At 43.3% G+C, this 27697-nt stretch overlaps 1 protein-coding gene across 30 annotated transcripts in view; it reads left to right on the top strand.

The window, feature by feature from the left end:
• Positions 1-333: 333 nt before the first annotated feature.
• Positions 334-27697, top strand: part of RIMS1 (regulating synaptic membrane exocytosis 1) — a 309338-nt gene continuing 281974 nt past the window's right edge. For all 30 annotated transcript variants that reach the window (XM_030490062.1, XM_030490059.1, XM_030490038.1 and 27 more), the window contains exon 1: positions 334-789. In XM_030490062.1, coding sequence (XP_030345922.1) covers positions 626-789 — 164 coding nt within the window. In that variant the 5' untranslated portion in view covers positions 334-625. The remainder of the gene's footprint in view (positions 790-27697) is intronic.

Here is a 27697-nt window from a genome sequence, read left to right as displayed (position 1 = left end):
GCCCCGACCTGCGGTGCGGAAACCTCGGGGAGGACGTGAGGACGACGGCGGTGCCGGGGCCGGCGCCGTGACCATGCGGCCGCGGGACGAGCGACGGGGGCGGCAGGGAGAGGCGCGGCCGGCCGGGTCCCCGGCAGGGGCACGCAGCGGCGGCGCGCCTCGGACTCCGCCTCACCGGCACTGACCCCCCATCCCCGCTCTCCCCCCAGCACCAGGCTCGCAGCAGCGGAACATTTCGGCGGCGGCGGCGGCGGCAGCACCCGCCCTTCCCGGCCGGCCCGCACCGCCCCCCGCTCTCGCACGCAGCCCGCCAGCGGCGACCGGAGCCCTCCGCGCCACGGCACCCCCCGCCCCGCACGCCCACCGCCGGGAGGATGGTCTGCGGGCGGCGGCACGGCAGCCCCCGAGCTCCCTGAACCGCGGAAACAAAGGGAGCAAGCAGCAGCAGCCGGGCCGGGGTGGATGCGAGCAACCATGAAAGGCTGGGTCTCCGCCTCCTCCGCTGCTGCCAGAGAGCTGCCGGCTGCTGCTGCTCGGAGGACTACACTGTGAGAAGGGGGCGGAGGAGAGGCTGGCCGGGGCTGCCGTGCGAAGGTAGAAGGTGTAAGGGAGAGGCGGCAAGAAAATGTCTTCTTCGGTGGGGCCCCGCGGCCCTCGCCCGCCCACGGTGCCCCCCCCGATGCAGGAGCTGCCCGACCTGAGCCACCTGACAGAGGAGGAGAGGAACATTATCATGGCAGTGATGGACCGGCAGAAAGAAGAGGAGGAGAAAGAAGAGGCCATGCTTAAGTAAGCAGACGCCAGTCATTCATTCATTCAGGCACTCATTCATGCGCCGATCGCCGGCGGGCGGGAGCGGGCGCTGCCACAGCCGGAGCCGGCCGCTGCCCAGGGCCGCCCCGCAGGGACCCCTCGCCGGGGCCGGCGCTGCGGGGCCCCGGTCCCGCTCCGCTCCCCACCCATAACTTCCCTCCTCCCCGGTCGTCGTCCCCGACCCCGGACAGCTCCTCCCGAGGCAGAACTGCCGGGGGAGCCTGGCACAGCGGCACGGAGTCGGGACGGCGGCCCCCTCCGCCCCGAGGGAGCCGGCGGGCGGAAACCCCACCATGGGGGGTGAGGGGCGAGGTGGGATTCCTTTGGGGTCCCCAGAACCCCGCCTCTCTCAGGAGGGGCCGCTGGGTGGGGTTTCCCTGCGTGCGGGAGCCTCCGCCGCCGCCGTGCTGCCACCGCCTGGCTCGGCCGCCGCCGCCCGCCGAGGGGCTGAGGCGGCTGCCTCCGACCGCCGCCCCGCGTGCCGGCCTCCCGCGATCGCAGCGGCCGGGGGGCAGCTCGCTGCGGGTTCAGCGGGGCGTTCGTCATGAGGAAATTCATGCAATTAGTCGCACCGCTGGTTACAGAGGGGAAGCGTGCGTGCGTGGTGGCGGGACGAAAGGGGAGCGGGTTTGTCCCGCTGCCGGCGGCACGGGGATGGGTGTGGGGAGGTGCCATGTTTGGAAGCCAGGTCCCCACAGCCTCTCTTGAACCTTTTCTCTCTCATCTCCCTTCCCATCCTTGCCAAACCGTGCATGTGACCACATTTTCTAGCTTCCTCCGTCAATAGGAGGCTTCAAACGTAATGTTACCGAATTGCCTGCTGTGAGTGATGAGAATAAACAGATTGAAGCCGTGGCCTGTGGAGGAGAATCAGGGTTTCTCCTCTTCTAAGTACCCATCAGGCCTTTTTGCCCTGAGGGGGAAACGGTAGGAGAGGTGACAGGGATAGTGCAGATCTCCGACGTTACCCAGACCCTCCCTACTACGGGAGGTGTATCCTTACCTCATTGTTCCTGGTTGTGTACACCTGTGCTTGGAAGGGATGCTCTAGAGGTGTGACGTGACCTGGGTATCTCCTTCGGCAGCATTGGAAATACCCACTGGAGCGACGCAGGCGCCACCTCTTCCCAGCGGCCTTTCTCTGACCGATGGGGAGACCAAACCCGCAGGCTCCTGGCCCTGTGGGGAAGCTGGGACAGCATTTCAGTGTATTGCTGTCTCTGTCCCTTCCCATCCATGCTTGGCTCCGAGTTTTCACAGGGGCTCCTAGAGGTGATTGCAGTGGTGGGTGCTGAGGCCCAGCTGCTAGCCATTGCATATTGCCGAGGAGCCGGCCGGGAGCGTGGCATTTAGGTCTCGGTCCAGGGCGAAGAGTTCAGTTTGCTGTTGCTGTTCACTGCACTTGGGGTGTGGCTGGTCTTGGAGGTGGGGTGGTGAAAATGCACTGCATTAGTCAATGTGGGGGAACGTGAGTGAAGGATCCCTCCTCAGCTTCTGTTCACCAGAAGAAAATTAAATAAAGGAGTACCTCAAAGGCTCTGAAATACGTTTATCCTTCTCCCGTTCCTTGTCCTCCAGCACAGCTACTTCCCTATAAATATTAGCTATTATTCTGTGAAGAAGATTACTGGTTCTGTGATGATGTTGTGGAGCAATACTATAAATCTTACAGTCACTGCAAGAATGAACTTTTATTGGTAGAGATGGTAATTTCTCAGCCCTATTCCTGTTAACATGGGGTAGAGGATAAATTCTCCTCCCTCCCCCCCTGCCTCCCTGTTTTTTTTTTTCTTCTGCTCTTTTGCATTGGGATTTCTGAATCCTGGACCGGTACTTCCTTTTTTGTGAATTTATGGGAATCTTAAGCAGTTTTACTAAATGAATTCAGGACACTTTAAATAAAATTTTTAGAAGAGGTCAGAAATTGTGCTTTGTGAATTCAACTTGAAATTACTTTATCTTCAAACGTTTGTGATACCCAAAGTTAAAAGTTTTCAAATTGTGAGAATTACAGTCTAGGCTCTCCATTGGTCTGAGAAATAGTGACTTTTTAACTATATTTTTTTCTTTTAAATAAAGAGCCAGAAATTGCTAGGAGATGCATTGGGAAACCTACGAACCTGTATAGTCACTTTAGCTATATCGTTGGTTTTCAAAAATTAGGTCACAGCAAAGAGTTTTCATATGGATTATGATTTGGTTCTTGCTGAGAGCCATTAGACTTTCTGAGATCGTTTGCCTTTTCTGTATGCTGAGCACTTACTTCCTCTTTGGGACAAGAGTTAGGCGCGTCTTTCCAGAGAGTAACTCACTTAAGATTAGATTTTGAGATGAAATTTACTCCCTAATTTTGGCATGTTACAAATACACAGTGGTATGTTTCAGATGAGATGGCTATATTATCCAAGTCAGGTATCATCACCATCCCTTCCTGTTATCTTCAGTGAAAGTTTTCCTGAGTATTCAAATGTCTCATCAAATCAGCCACCAGTTTTCATTTAAAACCACCTGGCAGAGAAATGTTTCCGTCTGTAACACCCACGTGCAAATCTGTAATGTGCCCTGGAAGTGAAGCTGATCCATGTTGAAAACTAGGCTACCTTCAATCCTGGGCTGATCAGAGGCTGGATGTGCTGCCTCATGAATCATAAGGGCTAAAAAGGGTGCAGCGCTTCTCTCCTGTTCTGGGTGTCCTGATAGCAATAAAGTTTCTAAAACAGTACTTGTAATTTTCCTTTCCAGCACTCCTCATAGCAGAAAACTATAGGAAGAATTATTGATTAAACTCCTGTGTTCTTCACATGCTGATCACAAAATTGTGGATGCAAGGGAATTTGAGGTGTTTCTGTGAGTAGACTGTATGGATTTCAGGAGAGTGAAGGACATTAGGGTCGTCGGTAAAGATGCTGTGTCCTTCTCCTCTGTGTCTGTACCTCTCTGTCTTCCTGAGCCCTGGCTCTGACTGGGCTAAAAGCCTTCTTGTAAACCCTCTCTGCCAGTTCATGCTGACATAGTGCATACTATGGACAGCGTCATGCTTTCGCTGCTTGCACTGGGGAATGACAGAAATGCATGCTCTGGTTTGAAACCACCTTCTCGTCTCCTTCCAGAAACTTACCCTGTCTGGCAGTTTGTTGAGTTTCCTTCAGCAGTCTGGGGCTAACGCAGCTCGTTGCACCCATAGGATAAAGGCATGCAACTTGTACTACCCATAGGATAAAGGCATGCAACTTGTGCTGGCCAGTGTGGCTTTCTTCTAAGTATAACTGGTCTGCGGCAGAGACTTCTTTCTCTCCTTACCCTTCCAATGTCAGATTTCAAACCACTGTGGGGACAGGTGAAAATTCTGCTATCCTATGACCTGTTGAATACCTTGGAGCAACATGTTGAGGAGTTAGGACTGTTGTGAAGGTTCCTCCTTTTGCTTTTGTTAAGAGCAGGTGTACCTTGGCATGAGGAACAGTTTAACATTAGCTGATTCCCTGGAAATTTCCTTTACATCCGAAGACATGTTTTACATTCCTAGTGTAAATAGGGGCAGTGTCACTAGCTACTCCTGAGAGCACATCCATGCTTTTGTGCAGTGAACTGTGGCCTTGGTCTGGTGTATGGGCTCAAATCCACATAACCACTTTGCTTACCTCGCACTACGTAGAAACTGAGGCATCTTGAATGCACTCCCATGAAATCTTTCCATAATGGTGCATGTGAGAACCTGCATGTTTCTGTGTGTCCATGGCATATAGGACCAGAGCATATGAGTGCTTTGGCTGCTGTATTGCTTGCTGTGTCTTACACCTAAGTCTGGGAGTCTCAAACTACATAATCATATGCTTAAGTCCTCTGGAAAACCTGATGCTAATACAGTACTTCTATAAAGTGTATTGATACTCAGTGCTGAACTCAAAGTGCTGTTGTCACAGTGGTGTCCACTTTCTTAACATGTAGGTGAGAGGCAGTGTTATGCTTCCAGCTACCTTAGGTGTAATAGCCTGGTGGTTAGGAAGTGGTTACCTAAGCCCAGTACACTTACCAGCCTGAAGAAATTGTGTCCTAGACAAGTGCCTTTGCGCTATGACTTGGTGGAAGAAGTTTGGCTCCCCATAGAGAGAATGAAAAATTTATGGACCCAGGAGCCTAACTCAATGACAAGCCCAACAGGAAGAGCTCTCTTTGCAGAGGAGCTGTCTTGCTCTCATGCTGTGTCCTTCTGGTTACCCAGGCCTGTTAATGTAGCCTTTTATAAAAGCGTCAGAGAAGTTTAAAATACTGAGAGGTCTGGGAGTAGGAAGCAGGTTCTCCTCCCTTCCAGCTGAATGATCAGTCTTGGGGCTTCAAAGCTTTGCCTTTTTGTTCTTCTGTGACTGGGAGAGCTTCACCTTCCTGTGTGCCACATCTTTGATGGAGAGCAGTCTATTGGCTAGGTGGGGCTTTACCATGGCAGACTCAACTCTCTTCCACTTGTTTGCCTGTTTCACACTAGCTGTGCCAGCTTTTGTGGGTATCTCTGAAGACTGTAGTCTCTAACAACTCCTCTAATTGGAGCTTGGCCTTACAGACCCAAGCTTCTGCTGCTTCTGTATGAATAAATGTTTGCATAGGACACTGGTAGGATGTACCCTGGCCTCCTCTGCAGAATAATTCATGTTGGAGGCATTTTTTCCTGTTTTACATGGTAGATACTCCTGTAGCTGAAAGGGAAGCTCTTGTTCATGAGTGGCTGATGTCTAAGTTGACATCCAGATCTTGCCCTACAGGTGACTCTGATGTGACTAGCAGATTGTGAGGAAGCATGAGGGGGAAGTTTTCAATGAGGCTGAAGAGAAAAACAAACCATCATTTGCAAAAGTGGAGCGGGGGGATGGGGACACCATTTTAAAGGAAAATAGTTAAAAAGTTTAAAGTGTATGTTCAAACACTAGGTAGCCTGAGACTACTATATTGTTTGTGGGTGTAAGGTGGCTTGAAGTGAAGCAACCCCAGTTAATATTCAGCAAATTCCGATCATAGACAAATCACAGACCTATATATACTTATGTGTATGTACTTAAACTAAAGTTTGCTTATGTGCAATTGTGAGCCTTTTCCCATTGGGTTAGTTAAGCACTAAGTGCAAACCGCAGCAGCTGTGAACACAGTTGAGTTCCAGTTCTGTTCTCCTGCAGACTCTCACAGCCCAAGAGGACTATACATTGGGATAGCCAAAGCACTCTTCTCCACCCTGATGGAACAGTAGCTTATCAAAGGAGGGACAGCTATAAATCAACCTTAGACACATTTTGTCCAGAAATTAGAGGGTTTGTAGTTACCATGGCAGTCATTTTCTAGAGCAAATTTAAGTGAGGGCAAAAGCTCTTACTACCTTTCTGATGGGATTTAACAACTCTGTGAAAGAGATTGTTTTCCAAGGGTGTGGCAATAGTAGGGAACTTGGGGGCACAGGAGGTTCTTCGTAGTTTTGTAACTCTAATTGAATAGCTTCAGTAGAGAGGCTTGCATAGAGGTACTTGAAACCTTGAAACCTTCCCAGATCTTAAGAAAATTATTTTGAGATTTTCTATGGGAGTGGCCATTAATAATTAGGGAGAAGTTGGTTCTAACACCCTTTGGTTGAATACTTTGTTGAATGTTTTAAAGCTTAAGAGTGTGGACCAGTATCTAATGAGTTCTTGAATCAGTCTGAATCATTCAGGAGGAGAATTGCTTGTGGGCACTGCTCCCAGCCCCTTCTCTTTGCTGTCCAAAGCCCTTACTCAGAGAGGGGGAAAGAGAATTGAACAGTGCGGAAACTGTTGTTGCCTTTTGGTCAATGGAAATATCAGGAGAAATTTAACAGTGTTCAAGGCTTCAAGTTTTCACCACTGTGAGAGGGTAGGTGTGGCCATAAAGGTGTCCTGGTCAAAGGAGACAACTATGGTGACCCCAGAATTAGAAGGAGGGTTTTCATGACTTTCAGGGAATTTCAGGGAATCGATAGTGATTTTCAAGCAGGAAAGTGGACTGAGTAGTCCAAAAAGACTACTCTATGCAGTCAAAATGTGTTCGCAACTGCACACAGTCATGTGGGAAGGCAATTATGAGACACTCATTGACTGTTCTATTGGGTGCCCGTCTCCCCACCAAGGCAGGAGCAGGAGACTGTCAGCAGACAATAGCAGATTCATAGGAATTTCCTCAAAAGCTACAGAAGAGCAGGAAGTGATAGGGAATGATAGGCAGTAATAAACATCCCTATCATGTGCAAGGCATGGGCTTCAGGTCAGCATATGTTGAAACTCCGGAAGGTCTGAAGTGCAAGCTTTTGTCCAGAGCTCTTTTCTGGCCCCAGTTTCAGTGGTTTTATTAAAATGCAGAAGGTTTCTATGCATGCATCTTCGCATGTGATTCTCCGCTTGATACAAGAAGCCTCCGAAGCTTCATGCCCAGCTTTGTCTGACATTGCGCCAATACTTTCTGAGAGAGAAGTCCGTGAGTCTACAAATTCATGGGTATTATCTGTGCCCTGCAGAAGGGTGAAGACAAAGACTGGGTGAAAGAACATGGTCTCTGGGCAGGAACTTCTTAAAGTAGAGAGTTGCTATAAACCCAGATCTTGAAAGGAATTACACAAGAAGAGACCTCTTCTCTAGATGGGGAAGGTACCTTCCCGTTGATTGTTTTTCTGGAAAATAGCAGGGGGAGAACAGCATTAAGAGGGATTTGAAATTCTCAATCTTGCCAATGCCCTTTTGTTTCTGAAGGCTCATATGAAGAATTTTTTGCATCCCTGAATATAGGAAAGCAACTAACAAAGTTGTAGTATGCTTTCTTCATCAGGTGGTTACTAAGCATTTTAAGACTTGAACTTAATACCTTAGGAAAAGGCTATTTAAAAATATTGAAATACATTTTTAAATATTTAAAAATATTGCTGCCCTTGTGTTCAGGCTTGTTGGGATGCAGGCGTTACTGATGGTGAAAAATGAAAAAACTGAAATTTTATTTTTGGTTGCCAATAGTTAGAGCCAGTTATAATATCTAGCCAATTCTACCTTCTCCTTCACTCTATCCACTGATGCCCACTGCATTTGTCTTCTCCCCTGGGCCCACCAGGTTTAATTAATAGATTCTGGCACACAATCATGTTTTTGGGGGAAAAGCTTGAGTGCCTACAGTTTAATTCCCAGTGGTGATAAAACATGTAAGAAAATCTTATATAATCAGTCACAAACACAGAGTGATTTCATTCTGCTTTTTGGAAATACTTGCACATAATTTACAACTACTGGAATAATTTACACCTGATCAGAGCTGTGTGATTTACCCCAATCAGATCCATATACCAGATCTGTAAGGATGCAGATAGCTTATCAGATCTCTGCATCTGTCAAGAGTTACAATTGTTTTAGCCCTTCTTTTATATTTCACAGATATGGTAAAGTATTATGCAGTGTTTATGGTGTTGCCTAGTTTTGTAATCTAGGCAGTAAATGTTAGTCAGGGTTATTTTTGGTTTTCACAACAAACAGCAGAAAATAATACCACTAATCAGTTTGCTTTAAGAGTTACTTAGGTAAGGCAATTTGCTCGATGTGATAGGATAGCATTGTAATTCTTTGTACTTATAACTGGAGTAATCATCCTCAAAATTTGATTGCATATCAGATATGTATGTCCAGAGAGAGTTTTAAATGAGAAAGCCATGTTCCAAATATATTTTCTGGCACTCTTACAGAGGCAAGAAAAGCTAGTTGCAATTTTCAGAATAATGACACACACAAAACCATTCACACACTTACCACTTCAGAGGCATGAAGAGGCACGGCACGATGAATAGCTGTTTCCAGACAGTTCCAGATTGAATTAGAACATCTATTTATTTCGGCACTGATTTCTGAGTTTCTTCACATTAGGTGTGTCTTATTTTCAGTGTCAGGACTTTGTGCACTTTGCACATTGTTAATACGATTGAAGATAGGGGAGGAGCATGTCTGTCTGTGTATGGGTTGGGTTTTTTTTCAGATATCTGTAATTACAATGGGTAGTGTTTGAAATCTCCTATTTTTTTTTAGGTCTGCTTTTCCTGTATTAAGCCCTCTTGGAGTCACTGAAGATCAGTGTATGCCCTGAGAGCTGCTTTTTGAACAGGGGTGAACCTAGCAGATAGAGCTAAACTTTTTAGTGATGACAGTGGTGGATCTAGCAAATTAACTGTTTGAAATTTTGAGGATCTGGGGTGTAACCCAAGAATATTTTCTCTGTATTTTGGGCTTTAGATAAACACCAAATTCCAGTTAGAATGGTGGTTTAAATGCCTTGCATAAAAATACAGTTGTTTACTTTAAGGTCCTTAATTGAGAGTCATTTTTTTTAAAACTTCATTATGTAAAATTTATTAGGACATTGCTCATGAATGGAACACAGCCCAACCATGCTGTTTTAGTGTAAGTACTATTATATTGCAGAGAAAAAGTCTGCTACTCTTCTAGCAAGAAACAGAGCGCCCTGTTTGTTCTGAAAATTGCTAATGGAAGTCTTCACATGCTTGAATGACCTAAGTGTGAAGTGTCTTCCCAAGTGTTTCTCTTGGTTTACCAATACTGCGTACTCTGAATTGGTCAAACAAAGAAATTATGTACCCAGAAGGCTGTTTACATCTTACTCCAGCAGGTCTAATAAAAGATACTACAGTTTTCCACAAACCTAGTTTGGCCTATGGGCCTAGCAAGCATTACAAATTTTGTAGCTGCTGCTCATGAAGATTTTGTCTACATTTTTGTAAAATAAATAATAATTCTACAGTCTTTGAATATATGGCAAAGACTTCAAAATTATATCAATGAACAAGGATTTTGTAATAATTATATTGATATATCATTCTCTTTCCAGATATTTACCTGAAGTCCTATACTGTACAAACAGTCGAAAGGCTTAACTATGGGCTATTTGCGTTAGTATGTATTACTCACATGGAAGTATTCTACAGATCAAATGATCAGTAATAGGACTTCTGAGAGAAATGACAATGAAGCAGTTTATGTAACAAAAGGCCATTTTGAAACTGGATGATGATTGAATATGTTTAGTTGTGTTTTGAGCCATGATTTGTTGTTAGTATAACTGTTTTCTTTTGATGATTCTGTTGCTCTTGGAAAAGGCATGAACCAGAGTAGCTGAGCTTTCTAATGTTGCTTCTTTACACAATTTCTTCAGCGCTTGCATGTAAGAAAGCAGTCAGAGTAATTTTTCATTTTTATTCATTATTCTCTAGGTATTTAATTAGCCTTTCATATGAAGTTATTTTCAAAATAAAAGCATTGCACTTTTGCAGTATTAACTTCAGAATCATTTTGACTTTTGACATCAAGAGACTAAATTTTGTACTGATTAAATCAAATTGCATGGATGTAGATGAAAACATAATGTGAAAGCTTGAGTGGTAAAAGGACATGAACAATGTGGGAGTATTTTAGTTACTTTAGGTGATCAGTTTCCTTGGTACTGTTATTTATTACAAAAATTTTGACATTGCAAAAATTGCATGACAAGCTTCAGCTATCCAGTTTAATGTTCTGCTGGCTATGTGTTTTTAGCTGTAGATGTAGAACAGGAAGGCAGCTGGTTGATGGAGTGCATGGTGCATGACTCTAGGCAGTTGAGAAGAAAGGACAGAATTTATGAGAACGCTAGATCATTCCACTTTAACTCTATTGATTTTGGCCCTGGATGCCACCTGCAGAGTATCAGGGTAATGGGTTTGCACTTTATGGATGAGAATTAGAAGAGATTTTGTATGTGTATATGTGGTTGTGCCTAAGAATATGGAACCAGGCTGTATGGAAATACGTACAAGTTGTTTTATGGACTTTAATTGCAACATTATGTTGCTTAGCGTCACTTAAAATATGCAGAGTGCATTGGTGAGATTTGATCAGGAGCTGAAAATTGGGAACAGTTTTGCCTGCAGTCGTATCATGGAGACAGTTGACGCAGTTGAACAAACAAGTGGACAATGGACAAATGGACGAGCAAAACATGGAATTGTTGTGATCCTGTGCCTCTGCTGAATTTGATTAATTTTGGTGAATCTCTGCCTTGGAACAAGTGTCACTGGAAGCATATCTGTTAACTGGAATAAGGTTGAAGTGTTGTTGAGTCTATTTAGGGGGGAAATGTCCCTGTAAGTCTTGTATTTTGCAGAAAGAAGCACATTTTTCTCAAATGCATTCAGTAACTGCTCAGTTACTCCCCAAGCATTACACAGAAAGTAAACTTGAGAAAAGTGAAACCAAAGCATGGCTACCTACATGTCTGCAACCCCCTCTTCCTGCCCGCCTGCCACCAGTTCAAACGTGTATCTATATTTTTTTTAAATTCCTTTGTGTTCTGTATGCCCCTAATTTCCTGCAGTCTTAATTGCATATTTTGTTTTCCTTCGTTTTCTCCAAAAAGCTGTTTTCTAGTATACTTACAGAAAGGAACCGTACTCATTCAGAGGTGGAGATTGCAGTTATATGAATTGATTCTGATAGTGTATATGTAAAAAGTGTGTAAATTCCTTTGAGATTAAATGCACAGTACATTGTTCTTATATTTCAGAGCAAAATTAGATATTGATTTTTTAATGAGAAATCTATTCTAAGAATATAGAACCTCACTAATGTGATTCTTTTATTTTGTGGGTTTAGATGATTTTATATTGATTGTAGTTTTTAAATTTAAAAGCTCTCACATTTATAAGCAAAATCCCTTCATAATTTCTTTTGCAAATTTTTTTGTAAAATTACATTAGCTTAAAGCTAATGTCCTCCCTCAAAAAAGTCTTTTTCAAACAATTACAGCACTCACCGTAAAATAACTTTCAGCAGGAACTTTTTGGACTGGACTGACCAGTTCTGGGCATCAGTAGTGAATCTACAGCTTTGTTCACCTGTAACATACCTTTTTCTGGTGGAGATGTTCTAATTTCTAGGCTTGTCCCTGTTAAAATGTCCACATGGAAAAGGAGCTAGGGAGTTCTAGTTGCACGGCAGATGAGGCAGTGCTCTCTCTTTCATCCAACCAAGGTGATCTGATTCTTTCTTTCCTGGTATTTATCCTATATGTGATCAGAAGTAAAAAAGCTGAGGTTTCCTTGAGGTAAAGTAAAATTAATGAAGTTAATAATATGAGGGAAGAATCTTGAGGAGAACAGCAGCAACAGTAGTGCTTCTTATTATGGAGGGAGTTGGTCCTCTTATTTCTTACAGCGTTTGCAGTTTGGCAATGCTTTCAGCAATCTCCTTGCAGAATTTATGGTCAGTATGCTTTTTTCTGTCTCCATTTAAGTGTTTGCCATATTTCTCTGAAATCAAGACCTTGTCAGGGTGATTCATGGTTTCTGTCACCTTTTGTTGGATCACTGCAACATATTGTGCATGGGATTACCCTTGAAGACTGTCCTGTTGATCTCATACTGTGCCTTTTTACTTTTCCCTCTGCTTCCGATCGCACGTATTTCATCTTAAAGCAGAGCTTTCCTTCCCCTGTACTGGTAGAAGAATGGTCAAGCAAGACCACAGAAGAAAGCATTCTTAATGTAGGGAAGACAGGGAACGTCTATGTACAGCTTTAGCTGAGGGACCCTAAATTTGAGAGCTTTCTATGAAAGCCAAAGTTTGATAAACTTTCTGCAAGGGCAACTCGCTCCTTATGTGAAAGTTGCAGAGGTGGAAAGGAACAAATCTTCCTGGCAGTTTACTCAATGCTGTAAAATACTAGGTGTTAAATTTTGAAGACAGGCCCTTGCATGTCTGAGATTAATAAATAAACCAGGAAAATCAATAAGTGGCTTTGGCAACTGCCACCCTTTTGACTCCTTTGTCAGAGGCCAAGAACTGAATGAGGAAGAAATTAAAAGTGTTTTCCCTGAAGGAAAAGGAAAAGCAGATTTTACTCCAGGCTAAAGCTGAGGCCACTGAGAGTACAGGACAGCTTTTTTTTTGCTCTGTTACTGTAGTGGGTTGGCCCTGGCTAGACACCTGGCTTCCACCAAAGCCGCTCTATCCCTTCCCTCCTCAGCTGGTCGGGAGAGAAAATGTAACGGAAGGCTTGTGGGTCAGGATAAGGACAGGGAGAGATCATTCACCAATTACTGTCATGGGCAAAACAGACTCCACTGTGGAACAATTAATTCATTACCAATCAAATCAGAGTAGGGTAATGAGACATAAAACTAAATCTTAAAAAGCCCTTCCTCCACCCCTCCCTTTTTTCCCTAGGCTTAACTTTACTCCCAGTTTCTCTGGCTCTGCCCCCCCCACCAGCACAGGGGGATGGGGAATGGGGGTTGTGATCAGTTCATCACAAGCTGTCTCTGCTGCTCCTACTGCCACAGGGGAGGGCTCCTCACACTCTTCCCCTGCTACAGTGTGGGGTCCCTCCCATGGGAGTCAGTTCTGCATGAAATCTCGAACAGGAGTCCTTCCCACAGCGTGCAGCCTTTCAGGAACAGGCTGCTCCAGCGTGGGTCCCTGCCATGGGTGCAGTCCTTCAGGAACAGACTGCTCCAGCCTGGGTCCCTTCCATGGGTGCAGTCCTTCAGGAACAGACTGCTCCAGCCTGGGTCCCTTCCATGGGTGCAGTCCTTCAGGAACAGACTGCTCCAGCCTGGGTCCCTTCCATGGGTGCAGTCCTTCAGGAACAGACTGCTCCAGCCTGGGTCCCTTCCATGGGTGCAGTCCTTCAGGAACAGACTGCTCCAGCCTGGGTCCCTTCCATGGGTGCAGTCCTTCAGGAACAGACTGCTCCAGCCTGGGTCCCTTCCATGAGTGCAGTCCTTCAGGAACAGACTGCTCCAGCGTGAGTCCCCCGCAGGGTCCCAAGTCCTGCAGCAAACCTGCTCCAGTGTGGGCTCCTCTCTCCACAGGGCCACAGGTCCTGCCAGGAGCCTTCTCCAGCGTGGGGTTCCCATGGAGTCACAGCCTCCTTCAGGCATACCCCTGCTCCAGAGTGGGGTCCTTCATGGGCTGTAGGTGGATACCTGCTCCACCATGGAGCTCCATGGGCTGGGCTGTAGGTGGATACCTGCTCCACCATGGAGCTCCATGGGCTGAGGGAGACAGCCTGCCTCACCATGGGCTGCAACATGAGCTGCAGGGGAATCGCCACTCTGGTGCCTGGAGCACCTCCTCCCCTCCTTCTGCACTGACCTGGGTGTCTGCAGAGTGGTTTCACATGTTCTTCCTTCTCTCTTTGGTTACAGTTGCCTGGTTGTGCAGCAACTTTTTCCTCTTCTTAAATACATTATCCCAGAGGCACTACCGCTGTCACTGATGGGCTTGGCCTTGGCCAGTGGTGGGTCTGTCTTGGATCCAGCTGGGCTTGGGTCTATTGGACACAGCGGAAGCTTCCAGCAGCTTCTCACAGAAGCCAGCCGATAGCCCCTCCGCTACCAAACCCTTGCCACCCAAACCCAGTAGTTACCATAGTTTGTCTGAATGTAGCAGTCTGCATCTTTTTATACTGTGAAGTTGTGCCCTTCTTATTTGATATCAACATGTTTGTACTTCAGGGCTGCATCCAAGGGCTCTTAGCCTCCTATTTTTTATTACTTCCCAAAATACATTTTTTTACATTGTGTAAACCTGAAAAGTACTCCTTCTGTCTGTTCACTAGAAGACAGTTCAAATTATGCCCTGTAATAGTGTGGTGCATTCCCCGTTCAATTCTAAACCAAAGGTGCATGTGTCTTTATCTCATAATATATTTTTCATTAAGGCTTTCAACTTTACTTACATTCCAGATGTTTAAATCATCATGGTTACACTGATGTATGTTAGCTATATAACTTACCTATTATATACAATATATCTATCTTGTACATCAGATTTCAGACTGTAATATTTTAGGAATACATGCAGTTTTTTCTTCATTCCAGGCATGGCATTATATCCGTGCTCTTAATACAGTAAAATCCTTGACAAATCAAGTTGAGTTAAAGAGCCGTCCTGTTCATATTAAATTACATTTCTGTTTAAGGTGAGCTTCCTGCAAAAATGTAAGGAAATTGCAGTGTCGTTCAGTGCTAATGTCATGCTCAGTTCATAAAATGTTGCTAAGAGGATGAGCTGCGGTCAGTGTTCAGAGATACAAAGCATTGTCCAGTTGTGGCTGAGAATATGTCTGCACTCTCCCTGATGATATCTGAGAAGCTGTGCTTGTGTCTCCCAGGAGGGGATTTTGTTGCCTAAACACAGGTGTCTGTGAGTATTTGAGATGTCCAGTGGTACCCCTCCTCATCTTCAGCTGGGAGGAAAGGGTGGGAAGCTGGCTGCTATTTTAAACCAGGTTTTGCAGCAGTAGGCAGCAGGGAGTGGAGGGAGCTCGGGAGCAGGCAGTGGTTTCTGTAGCTGACTGGCACCGAGCTCCCTCAGGCACATCATGGGTGGGTATTTCCTCAGCTGGAAGCTGTCCCCAGACCATCTGGGTTTCATTGCTGGACAGAGACAGCAATGGCAAAAGCTTCAGCTCAGTTGACAGGTCTGATTGCATTTTCAGACCTGTACAACAGACTACCACTTGTTCCAGATCCCTCCTGTGGGATTTTTGAGGTTGCTATCTTTCCTTCTCTCTCATTTCTCAAATAATATTATGGCTATCAAGGTAAGAGCATGTTTCCCTCCTCATGAGACATGGTACCTTTTGAATATGGGTTATCATTAAACTGCCATCAGTGAAACTGAGATACTTTGTTTGATAAAATCCTTATTTTATTGTGTTAATCCTGAGTTTCGTGCTAGCTAAGGTGTTTTAAATGTCCTCACAGGGTAACCAGCAGATTAATGAGAAAAGACTGCAAAATAGTTGTCATTTTGCGTTGTGCTGGCAAGGCTATTCACTAGAAAACCTATGGTTGCTTAGTTGCTGTGGGAGAGGAAAAATGAGGAGAGAAGATGAGAGTGCAGGCTGTGGCCTTGTGAAGGACAGCAGGAAAGGGGAAAGTACATGGCCAGCGAGTGGAACACTGTAAGAAAGTACATGTCGCTGAAGGCACAAAAAGTTAGACTCAGAGGCCATATAGGTGGGTCTGTGGAGATCAGACAGAGGAGGAACATATGACAGGAGTGAGATGTGAGGTGAAGGCTGGAATTAGCTGGGATGGAGCCTGGAAGTAGGCTGTGAGTGATGCAGCTGCCTATTTGTCTAGTACAGAACAAGCGTAAAATAGCACTTCTGCACACTGAGAATTGGGTAATGAAAAGTGATGGATCCTTTGGTAGCAGACCTGGGACTTGTGTATTTATGTGTCTGTTTCACTTTGGGCTTGAACTGGAGATGGTTAAGCACACAAATCAAGAGGAGGTGAACATTTATTTTCAGTGTGAAAATAAATAAATTAGAAGGCAACTAGAAAATACAGAGGTTCGGAAATGCTCAGAGTGTGACTGTGAAGAGAGGGGTCTGAGTCATGAGGTTCAGATGCCTGGGGCTTGGCAGAGCTGCTTTCCTGGATCTCGGCAGGCTTGGATGGTGCAATGAGAGCATCCAGAAATACAGGGTAGCTTGAATGAAGAAAAACTGGACACCTTGGTGCACCTTATTTAGATTAGACATTAGGAAGAAATTCTTCACTGTAAAGGTGGCGAGACACTGGCACAGGTTGCCCAGAGAAGCTGTGTCTGCCCCATCCCTGGCAGTGTTCAAGGCCAGGCTGGATGGAGCTTTGAGCAACCTGCTCTAGTGGAAGGTGTCCCTGCCTGTGGCAGGGGGTTGGAACTGGATGATCTCTAAGGTCCCTTCCAACCCAAACCATTCTGTGATTCTATGATTTAAATTCAGTGTTCCCAGAAAGTCAGCATTTTATAGTGTTACCTGACTAGTCTTTGGCTGCCCCTAACTTGCTCATTGAAAGGTAGATCCATTCAAGAGATCTGGTCTGGTTTAACAAGAGTGTGGTTTGGTTGTCTTCTTGTTTGTAGCAGAGGACTTGGAAACCCAGCCCAGCCACGTCTTAGAGTTCCTAAACCTGATAGTAGTAACCCACATTATTATTGTTCAAAACAATTTGCTGTGTTAACTCAGTCTTTTTTGGGCCCTTTGTGGTATTGAATATCTAGAATTTACTTTTATCTTATTACTTAAAAGAAGAGTGCTTCCTCTGGTTAGGAAAGGGCCCCTGCTGTCACAGGAGCTATATGTATCCTCTGTGATAGAGAACAGGCCCTGTAGAAAGGCCCTGCTCCAGGAATTTACTTTCCCAACAAAGTAAACAGACAAAAGGGAGATGAGGTACAAAGAGCAGAAGTACATCAGCTGTAAGGCAGCACTAAATGTTGCGTTAGTCTCAAGGTCTGTAGGCAGAGTGCCACATCCCCTGTGTCTGTCCAGCCTTGTCATCGCCAGGCTGACATATTGGAGGTTATGCGCATGTACATATTAATCTGTGCAGGCTCGGTGCCTGAGGGAATGGTGTGTGTTTGTGTGTTTTTGTTTTTAATTAAAGGTGGCATCTCTGCTTTTTGGGAGGGCGAAGGATGTAGATAAAAGGAATCAACTGAATGGGAAGAAAAAGGAGTAAAGGACGTTGAAGTTTGAGGTGAGGGTGCAAGTATAGCTAAAAGACGGAGCAAGTGAGAAGAAAGGAATAAAACTGGGGCAAAGAGATCACTGTACAGCAGAGACCTTAATCAAAGCCATAGAAGGTGCTCTGAATGCGTAGAGGTCTGTGCTTCACTGGATCAGCAGCTGCTCTTGGCTGGGAAATCTCCCTTGTACTTTTCTGTAGTTTTTTCCCAGAACCACGCTCTGGTGGGTAGGGGTAACTGTTCGGTCCCCAGGCAGTGTGTGGAGACCTCCCTGGTATGGGTGTGTGTGTGACTGTGCATATGCGTATCAGCATTAAGACTTTGCTCCAGTATTTAAGATAAGCCACATAGGTACCTAATGTCATAGGCTGCATAGTGTCATTTGGGATGAGCAAGCAGGATAGTAGGCAGTCTTATTTTACTCCCTGTGCTCTTTGGTATCAGGGACCTGCTTAGCCACTTCTAGCACTGATCCCACCACCTGGAACACTGGCTGTTCCTCTCTGCATTTTCCCCAGTGGCACAATGGAAGGGGAGGAGAGAGAGGAAACCAGCATCTAAATCCTATAGAGGTGGCATAGAAGTCTCAGCCTTGATCCTGCATCGTCTGATCCTGCATACTCTTAAACAGCTGTAAAGAAGAAGAAGATGAGCATTTCCAGCTCTTCATTGCCCTTTTTGCTAAATGTAGAAGACCCCATTTGGCTACAGTATGAACATTATGTTCACAATTAAAGACTATCACAGTAATATTGTGGTTAACACAGAACTAAAACTTGACTCTCCTGGACTGGTCTAGATCTTTCTTTTCTAGATGTTGGAGAAAGTAATGAGTTTTCCAAACTGCGATGAGAAACAGATAGGCAGTAGTGTCATCCTGGATTTTGGCAGCCAGAAGATGGATATGGAAGAGGTAAATAAGTGTATCAGTGCTACATTTGGGAGGAGTGACGGCACCAGACGGTCTTGCACTAAACTTAAGTTTTGGCTGTTTTGGATGGCCTTAAGGATAGAAGGATGGGGTCTTCAGTATGGAACAGGTGCCTGCCCCAATGTATTTAATGAGGGATGCACAATGAAATCTCAAACTGCAGTATGTGTAATCATATCTTCACAGCTACACAAGCAAATGTTATTGTTTACAGATTGCTGCTGACCACAGGTGTGCACACAAAGAGGCAGCAGCTCCCCATCTCCCCCAGTTTTAAAAATCTTGAATGTGTGATATTTGTTGGCCAAAAAAAAAATAATATAGAAAACCACCACAAAAAAAGAGAAGGTGGGAGAAAGACAGAGACACAGGTGAGTAGATACGCCGGGATATCCTGGGGCTTGTACTAAGAAAAGAGATAGGTATTTCACATCTGAGGTATGTTGTAGCTTGTGATTGGCAGTTTTGTATTCCTTCCTCAAATTACAGAATAAACACTCTTGATAGAAACAAAATTTTGACATCAGTTACTTGGTTTATCAGTGACATCTTGCTTCTGTATCAAGGTGTGCCTGCTAATTTTGAAATTTGGAGTTTCAAGAAGTCAGGATATGGGAGTGGTGCTGTATACATACTCATATATCTTAGTGGTCATTCATCACAAGAGCAGGGTGATTCATGATACTATTCTTCTGAAAACATCAATTTTTCTCTTTTAAATTAATGTGAAATACATGAAAGGTACCAGCCCTTAGTATTGAGTTGTCTAACCCCAACTGATAGGCTTGTGTGTGCTGTGTGTGCTTGTCCCAGAGTGTGTGCTGGGACCTAGCAGTTCTGGAAGGGTAACTTTAAGAAGATTTAATGATTAATTTCCCACATCTTCGGTGCTTTTGGTTGAACTTTGAGGGTAGGGATTTGCCTGAAGTGCTAACTGTCATGGAAGCTTGCTAATTCGGCTACTGGTTTGCCAGAAGTTACAATCAAGAGTTATCTGATTTTTTTCAAAGGTGCATTGCACTGCTGCGATGCTGAGTATAACTGTAGCTGTTAAGACTTCTGGCTGCCTGTGACAAGTGTCAGGAGCAATTAGCAGTCATTGTCATCCAGAAAATTTGTCATTGTTCTGCTAGTGCTACTCTGAGATTTGTACTTCCTGATTTCACTTAAAGGAAGAATCAGTCTGGATGTGAAGTTATTGGGCAGAGACTAGAGATATAATTAACCTTTGTGTGCTGCCACTGAGGAAGCTGGAGTCTGCCTGTACCTCAGGTCTGCATTTGTTAAATTGAGATAATGCTTTTCCCTTCAGATGTGCGTCTTCTTTCTTCAGATAGATAGTTTCTTGTCTCAGTGACACTTGCTTTCCTATGTGTTTGGATAGTCTCCAGGATTTGCCCCCAAGAATCCATGATCTCAGTGGTGGTCTCAGGGTGCAGTGCTGCAAGACAAAGCAATAATAATAAAAAATCCAAATAACCAGCTTTGTTATTGTCTGCAGCTGGGTCTGACTTGGCTCTCTGTACCAAAATTGGAACTGGGTTTGAAGTTCTTCTGTAAGAACTGCTGCCTCCTGGATAGTGAGGCCTCATCCTTTGTTCAAGAATCAGACAGAATACAAATTATTTTGGCAAAGGAAGGTATAAATGTATTGTATAGGATATACACTACAAGGAATTCCTCTTTTACAGTGTAGTTTAACAGCAAGTTCAACGCTTTGTGCTCGTTAGAAATGTTCGTGTTTGCTGCTTTTAAACTTGGACATTTCATGTAGTTAACTCAGGTAGCACATCTTCTACGTAGGCACAACTTTGTCATTCACCAAAACATATTGCTGAGAATACCCTCAAATCTGTCTACTTGCTTTTTCTGTGTGAAGTTGGCCATGCAGCTAGCTCAGTGATGTATGCAATTGCTGTTTTAATGAAGAGGCACAGATCCCATTGTGTGGATTTGATGTGTGTGCTCCCTGCGTTTTGTGATTTGTGACTGCATTCAGAATTGAAACACTTAGTGATCAGCTTTTCTTCATGTGTTGAAATTTCATGCTTTACTGTTTGATGACAGGGAATATTGTTCACTGCATGAATGGGGAGCGTGTTTTAAAAAACTATATGTGCATAAAAACTCTACGAGAAGATCAAGGAATTATGGAATCATTTAGGTTGGAAAAGACCTTAAAGATCAGCGAGTCCAACTGTAAATCCAGCACTGCCAAGTCTACCACTAAGCCACGTCTCTAAGTGCCACATCTACACGTCTTTTAAATACCTTCAGGGATGGTGACTCTACCACTTCCCTGGGCAGCCTGTTCCAGTGCCTGACAACCCTTTGAATGAAGAAATTTTTCCTGATATCCAGTCTAAACCTCACCTGGTGCAACTTGAAGTAATTTCCTCTTGTCCTATTGCTTGTTACATGGGAGAAGAGACCAACACCTGCCTCACTACAACTTTCAGGTAGTTGTAGAGAGCAGTAGGGACTCTCTTCTCTGACCCTCCTTTTCTCCAGGCTGAACAACACCAGTTCCCTCAGCCATTCCTCATAAGATTTGTCCTATAGACCCTTCGCCAGCTTTGTGGCCCTTCTCTGGACCCACTCCAGCACCTCAATGTCTGTCTTGTACTGAGGGGCCCAAAACTGAACACAGTATTTGAGGTACAGCCTCACTAGTGCCGAGTATAGAGGGACGATCACTTCCCTGGTCCTGCTGGCTATGCTGTTGCTGATGCAAGCCAGGTTGCTGTTGGCCTTGTTGGCCACCTAGGCACACTGTTCAGCTGGCCGTCAACCAACACTCCCAGGTCCTTTTCCGCCAAGCAGCTTTCCAGCCGCGCTTCCCCAAGCCTGTAGTGTTGCATGGGGTTGTTGTGGCCCAAATGCAGGACCTGGCACTTTGTCTTCTTGAACCTCATACCACTGGCCACAGGCCTTCGATCCAGGCTGTCCAGATCCCTCTGCAGAGCCTTCCTATCCTTCAGCAGATCAACACTCCTGCCCAGCCTGGTGTCATCTGCAGACTTACTTAGGGTGCACTCAATCCCCTTATCCAGATCATTGAGAAAGATATTAAGATGGGAGTGAATAGGATGTTCAAACATCACCCAATCTTATTTTATTACAAAAGATGGAGGCAAACACTGACTTAATGTCAGAGGTGTTAATCCATATATTGATCTTTAGCCATCTTTGCATTGTGTAAACAAGGCAGATTTGCACTGTGTATTGCTTTATAGGTAAGGTTTTTTTCTTAAATAATTATGCAAGCTTGGTACTGTACACCATGATATTTCGTTTTCCTCTAAGTTACATTTATACTGTCACTCAAGGCCTAATTGTTAAGAAAGTGGAAATACCTGCTGATTTTTTTGAATGGAAAGCCCTGTAGCGCTGGTTGAATGTTCATGAATTTGCCTTTGGGTGTTCTGCCTTCAGAAAATACACATTAGAAAAGCTGCTCTCCATGCTGGTCAAGGTGGCCGTATAGTTCTTCAGATACAGGAGTCCTTTATTCCATTCTCCCTTCCAAAATCCCCTTTCTAAGCATGTTTTTATTTTTGTTTTTGGATATCATTTAGCTTTAAAAACATTTAAAAAATGTTGAAGGGAGTTATTACAAACTTTTTTCTTCAGACTTCTATGTAAACAAATGTAACCAATATACAGAAAAGAGTTGATTTTAATCTCTTTTATTTTTTAGCCAGAATAGGATCTGCTGATAACACTAAGAATAAATGCAGCTCCAACTCTAACAAAGGAGATTTAAAAAAATCCTATTTACATCTTCTGTTAATTTTCTCTATTGTTTTAGTTCATTGAAAGCTTGAAACCAAGGCCACACTTCTTCATGAGGCATTTAATGTGAAAATCTTTTTTGTCTGCTTATAAAGGAAAACTAAAATAGTTCTTCAAAGGGATCTTCTGATTTTTTTTAATATTAATTTTCTGTGGGCCTTGCTAGTTAATGTAAAGCTGTATTTAAATCATATTCTTGCTAATGTAGAATTCAAATTATGTTAGAATGAAAAGTTTTGATACTTTCTAGACCTTATTTGGCCCTTAATTAGACACCATAAACCTTGGTTAAGTGTATAATAAAGTGCAAATTCCAAAATACAGTTTTCTTTCCAAGTACACCAGTGCCAGTCTCCTGTCCCTGAAGTACAGGGTGCTACTGGAAAATTAGTGGCTGTTTTAGAGGTCACAGGTCCTAACAAGTAGTATATTTTAAGCAGTGTAACAAGTGACTCCCGCAAAACTTCCATCCTCATAGCCAGTGATAACCTTAATATACCAGGCATGTGATCTGCATATACCAAGGGATTTTCTTCATTTTCCTATTTAACCTGATCATGGAGGGCATGTTGCTGATTTACAAATACACATTAAGTTGCACTCTGCTGAGAATGAGTATATATATAATTTTTTTACACTGATGTATTTTGGCAGTAGTGGCAGCTTGTGACTGCCTCATTTGAACAGTTAAAAAACTTGAGTCCCTCAGAGCTCTTGTAATGAGCTCCAGAACTGTCAGCTTTTGGAAGAGGTTGTTTGGCAATTCCCAGAGAAATTAATGCCCAGAGGAACAGAAGAATACATGAAAGAGTAATAGAAGCATTTGTTAGGCAAAATATTTCAGCTGTGAGAAAGATACCAGTTTGTGACTCTGGCAGTGGACTTTTACAGGCCCCAGTGAGTTCTTATTGCCTTTAGTCCTTCATTATTGCCTCCAGTGTCGATTTATGACGCTCACACTTTCCTTTTCCCTCTTGTTTTATTCTGCAGTGAAAATGAAGCATTGGGTATATGTTCATGTGTTGATGGCTTAGTAAGTACAGAGATTTTAGTAGAAATATAATATCTGAAACATCAGATAATCCTAGAAATTTATTTTATTTATTTCTTTTAAAGCACAGTGTGGTGATAAAGCAGAACCTTATGATTGTAATTATTGATCTCTTAATCTTGAATGGTATATGTTTGTGTTAAGTGTGTTTAGAGGTTCAAGTTTGTCTTTTTGAATACATTTTGTAGAAGCTAACACATGGGGTTTCCTGCAGTGAGTAAGATAGCATAGGTGGGTGTTTTGGTGTATTGGAAATCTGTACTAGGAGCAGGAAAATTGGATTTTGTAATCTCCTAGTCACTTGTTCCATTACTGTTTGCATACATTTTTACAAGCACAAGAGGCAGAGATAAGACTAGTTGATGTGGTAGTGAGGGGATGAGGAATATTATGGAAATGGGAACAGTTTGGGCCTTTTAATAGCTCCTGTCCAGGTTTTTTTTCCTGTTATATTGGGCTATTTAAGTTGAAGATTCATATAAAAATACAGCATTTTAAGAAGTGCTAGATGGAGCCCTTCACAATTTCCTCTATATTTTAGTGTGCTGTTTTTTCAGAAATTCCCCCTGCTTTCCAATTCAGCACCAAATTTTCCTTTAGGCAGACATGCAAACTATGCATAGAATGTCCTGAATCTTGAAGTCCAGGAGGTACAGCAAGGAGGGCACTTGCTTGCAGGTGAACATGTTTGAGGTGGAAGCTTGTTTCAGTAATATATCTTGGTGACACATGGCTGAGGAAACAGAGGGATGGGAAAAACTTCATCTAGGCATTGTTTAAATACTTATACTCAAAAAAATGGTTTATAAGCATTTATATGTGTGTGTATATGTAATATATCATAGATAAAATATACATATATATGATTTTATAGCGAGCAGCATTATATTCTTAGTGGTTTCTGGTACAGATATAAGCCATGCTGCACTCCTGCGTCCCATCTGTTGTCTAACCCCATCTTCTATTCCACATCTGCTCTGCGCTCTTGTTCTTCCCCATTCACTTCACTTCCAGTTTTATGTCCTCTCTTCTCCACAACCTCAGCACACCTCAGGTCCTGACAATTTCTGCATCTGTTCATGTCGTCCCAGCTCCTCTGAGGAGCAGTCTCTTGGAGGCTGTGAAAGCTGTCACTTGTGAGACTCCCATCCTTACTCCATTCACACCCCACCTTTGGCCACTCACGTAACACCGTACATGTTTTAATGGCACGCATCTTTCTGTTTTAACTGCATGCAAATGAAACAGCTGTGTCTTTTAATTCCCCAAAATATCCCCTTTTCTAAAGATACTAAAAAGTGTTTTATTTCTAGTGAAACAAATACGGAATTTGTAAACCAGTCTTTAACGACAATAAAAGAACCAGAAAGCTTAGAAATAGTTTTGGAAAGCAGGATATATCACAGCACAGATGAGGGTCTTGGCCACTCCTTACTGGCAATTAATGTGGTCTTTCTGTGGTATGTTTAAATGTGTTTTATCTAATGTGTATATATGTATATGTATTTGTGTATACACTGGTTTATTTGTTATAAACCAGTTCAGAAATGCATGTGAAATTAGGTCATTGGATGAGATTCTGTGATGCACAGAAAATTTGCATATAAAAGGGAAAGGAATTAATAAAGCTTTATGGCAACTTTGTACCCGTGTGGTTCTGGGCTGCTTCAGATACTGCAATCAACCCTTCAGACATGGCATGGACACTCAGAACCACAGAGATTTGTTGTCAGCTGCCACCACCCCAAGTCCTCTGCAGTGCCATGCCCTGAGGATTTCACCTCTTGCCAAGGGATCTATGCGTAGGAAATGCAATGCCAGCAGTTAAAATTGTGCAAAATTAAATCCTCTGCATGTAGTTCCCTGCCTTCGCTCCTTGGAGGACCGCTTCTCTTCATGGGACTATGTCTTTTACATTTCTGAAGCCCTTAACATGTCACATGGTGGAGACTGCTGTTCTGATTTGCTACCATTCTAGCAAATGTGCTTTGTCTTTCTTATTTATTTTCTTACTTTTGAACAATATCTTCTTATGGTACACTGTGGAAGGGAAAGGACAAACTTCTTTGCAGGAAATGAGAAGGGACAGAGTGGTCTAAAGATGTGTATTTGTGGATGAAGGAAGAAGCATAATGGGTGGGCCTATCTGCCCTTTCCGAAAAAGTCATCTGAAATACAGCCATCTGCAGAGAAATCTCAAGTGCTTGTTCTATCAAGTGCTGTAAGACCTGTGCAAGAGACCTGGAGATGTGGTGATGTGAATGCCCTGCTTGTACCCGTTGGGTCCACTGTGCCTCCAAGTGTGCCTTCCAGCTGTGCATGGACTTGTGCCTGCAGATCTTCCCTTTTCAGACTTTCAGACTTTTGTTGTGAATACAGCATTAGACTGGATCGCAAAAGGCCTCACGGATACCTTCAGTGAGAGGCAGACACAAATCTGTGTGAGTGGTAACCTCTTGAGCAGACAAAGTTGGGACTCATCTTTAGAAGATTATGGCCTCTGAATACTTTGACATCTTCGATGAGTGATGCTTAGGAAATGTGAAGTGTTGCAAGAGGTATCAGATAATGGTTTCTTCACGTGCAATTTTGTTAATTACTTTATTTTGTGCAAGGTAAATTGCTCCATGTGCCTTCAAGCAATCTTAATTTAATGCAGTAATGACTTTGAGTGATTGAAGAACTAATCAGCTCTAGCTGCCACTTCTCATGCTCTAGCTTAAGAGTGATGAGTCTGTTGGTACCTTTCTCCCCATCCCTTCTCACATCACAGCTCCACAGGAACACAGACCCTCAGAAGCATAATCACAATGCTTGTGTTTGCACATCCAAAGGCCACAACTCAGGTAGACCTAGGAATCAACGTAGGGTGTGGGTTTTTTAAAATTTATTTTTAATTCATACAGGAAAGAATGAATCAGAGCAGGTTTTTTAATCATTCAGTAAAAACTGAAACAAGCACCAGATGTTTTTGTTTGGCTTAGGACTTGAGTGACATTAGCCCATAAAAGCGAAACTTGGAAAGGATCTAGAGGAGTTGAATGATCTGACCTTTCCAAGAAGAGATCTCAAGGACTTGGGAATTGCACCTGTGTAAGTTATTTTGTTCCCAAACATAAGCTTGTTTTATCCAGTAGCAAATATATGTATATAAGTACACATATCTTCCCACATCTGCCACATGCATGTGTTAATGCATGCTTTCACGCGTACGATTGTGTCTTTCATACTTATACCCGTTTAAACTTTTTATACAGTCACTTATATAGTCATATATAGTATGTTAGAGTTTCTTTTAAAATCTCATTCAGAGCAACAGTTTTATTTCAAACCACTCTGTGGGCTTTTTTTAAAATCTGGGAATCTTCTTTTCATGTCTTCTTGGCATAGAAGAAAGCGAAATGCATCCTAGCAAATTCCATCACTTACTGAGAATTTAGGAGCTACATTTCTGTAATGTAAGCCCTGGTATACTTCATGACAAAAGAATAAAGATACTTGAAATACAAGCATGGAAAAGCAAAGTACCTTTTCTAAACAAAAGGAAATTGAACTGTGGCAGAACTTGCATAAAATTGGCTGTGTGCAACCAAGTCAAAATTGCAAATCTCCTATCTATGTTTTATATTTCATCAATGGTGTATGCTACAATTTTTAAAAAGAAAAAGAAAGGCAGGGTATTTTTTATTAAACCAAATGGATTAAATGAAATTTTAGGAATATCATCCAAAAGTTTCAATTCTGGTCTCGAATTTTAAATCTGTCCTAGCTGAGATGAGGTGTACGTATATAAAAACGTAAAACTCCATCTGCTTATTCTACACGTGACCTATCCTGTGTCTACATTAGACCTGACCTATACAATGATTACTACACATAAGCCAGTGTAAATTTAATAGATTTTTACTTGTTATACACTTTCTGAGAGTCTTGGTTATCTTCTTTTGCATTTGTTAGAGAGATAGGAACAGGAGATGAATGCTTTAACAAGAGGCAGCAGTGTTAGCCCTTAACAAAGACCTGCTGGTAAGCGTATGGTTGGCAGCAGGCAAGGCATTTTACACTACAGAATTTGGAAGCTTTTGCAGCAAATGAGTTGGGTGTTTTCATGTGCTGGCATATTCTCCCCTTGCTCCTCCAGGCTCTGTTGGTGACTCAGGTCATTGTGAACAGTGGAAGTACCAAAGCATGTGCGTTGGTTCTGACGTGCCCTTGCCAGCACAGCCTACTGGAGGATGAGATGTTCTGATCATGTAAAAATCATGGTGGCAATTTGACAATCTGAATATTATTTTTTGACAAATATTTTAAGTGTTATAGAAATATTTTCATGCAATATTAACATTATTCTAACACCAGTATAGAAGCATAAATTACCAGATGAGTCAGAATTATGGCCCTTTTCCTGCTGTGTGTGGGCAGACCCCTGCATCTGTGCTCATTACAGGTTTGGGACCTAAATGCATTAATGTGTACTGGAAGAAAATAAGTCTTTAAAGTATTTTAATAGAAGGAATATGTTGCTCTTGGTTATGAAGAAAGAAAATCTTCTAAAGATGGAAA

This window comes from Strigops habroptila, chromosome 6, assembly GCF_004027225.2.
Source record: "Strigops habroptila isolate Jane chromosome 6, bStrHab1.2.pri, whole genome shotgun sequence".
Lineage (NCBI taxonomy): Eukaryota > Metazoa > Chordata > Aves > Psittaciformes > Psittacidae > Strigops > Strigops habroptila.
This window is presented reverse-complemented; position numbering and strand designations above follow the sequence as displayed.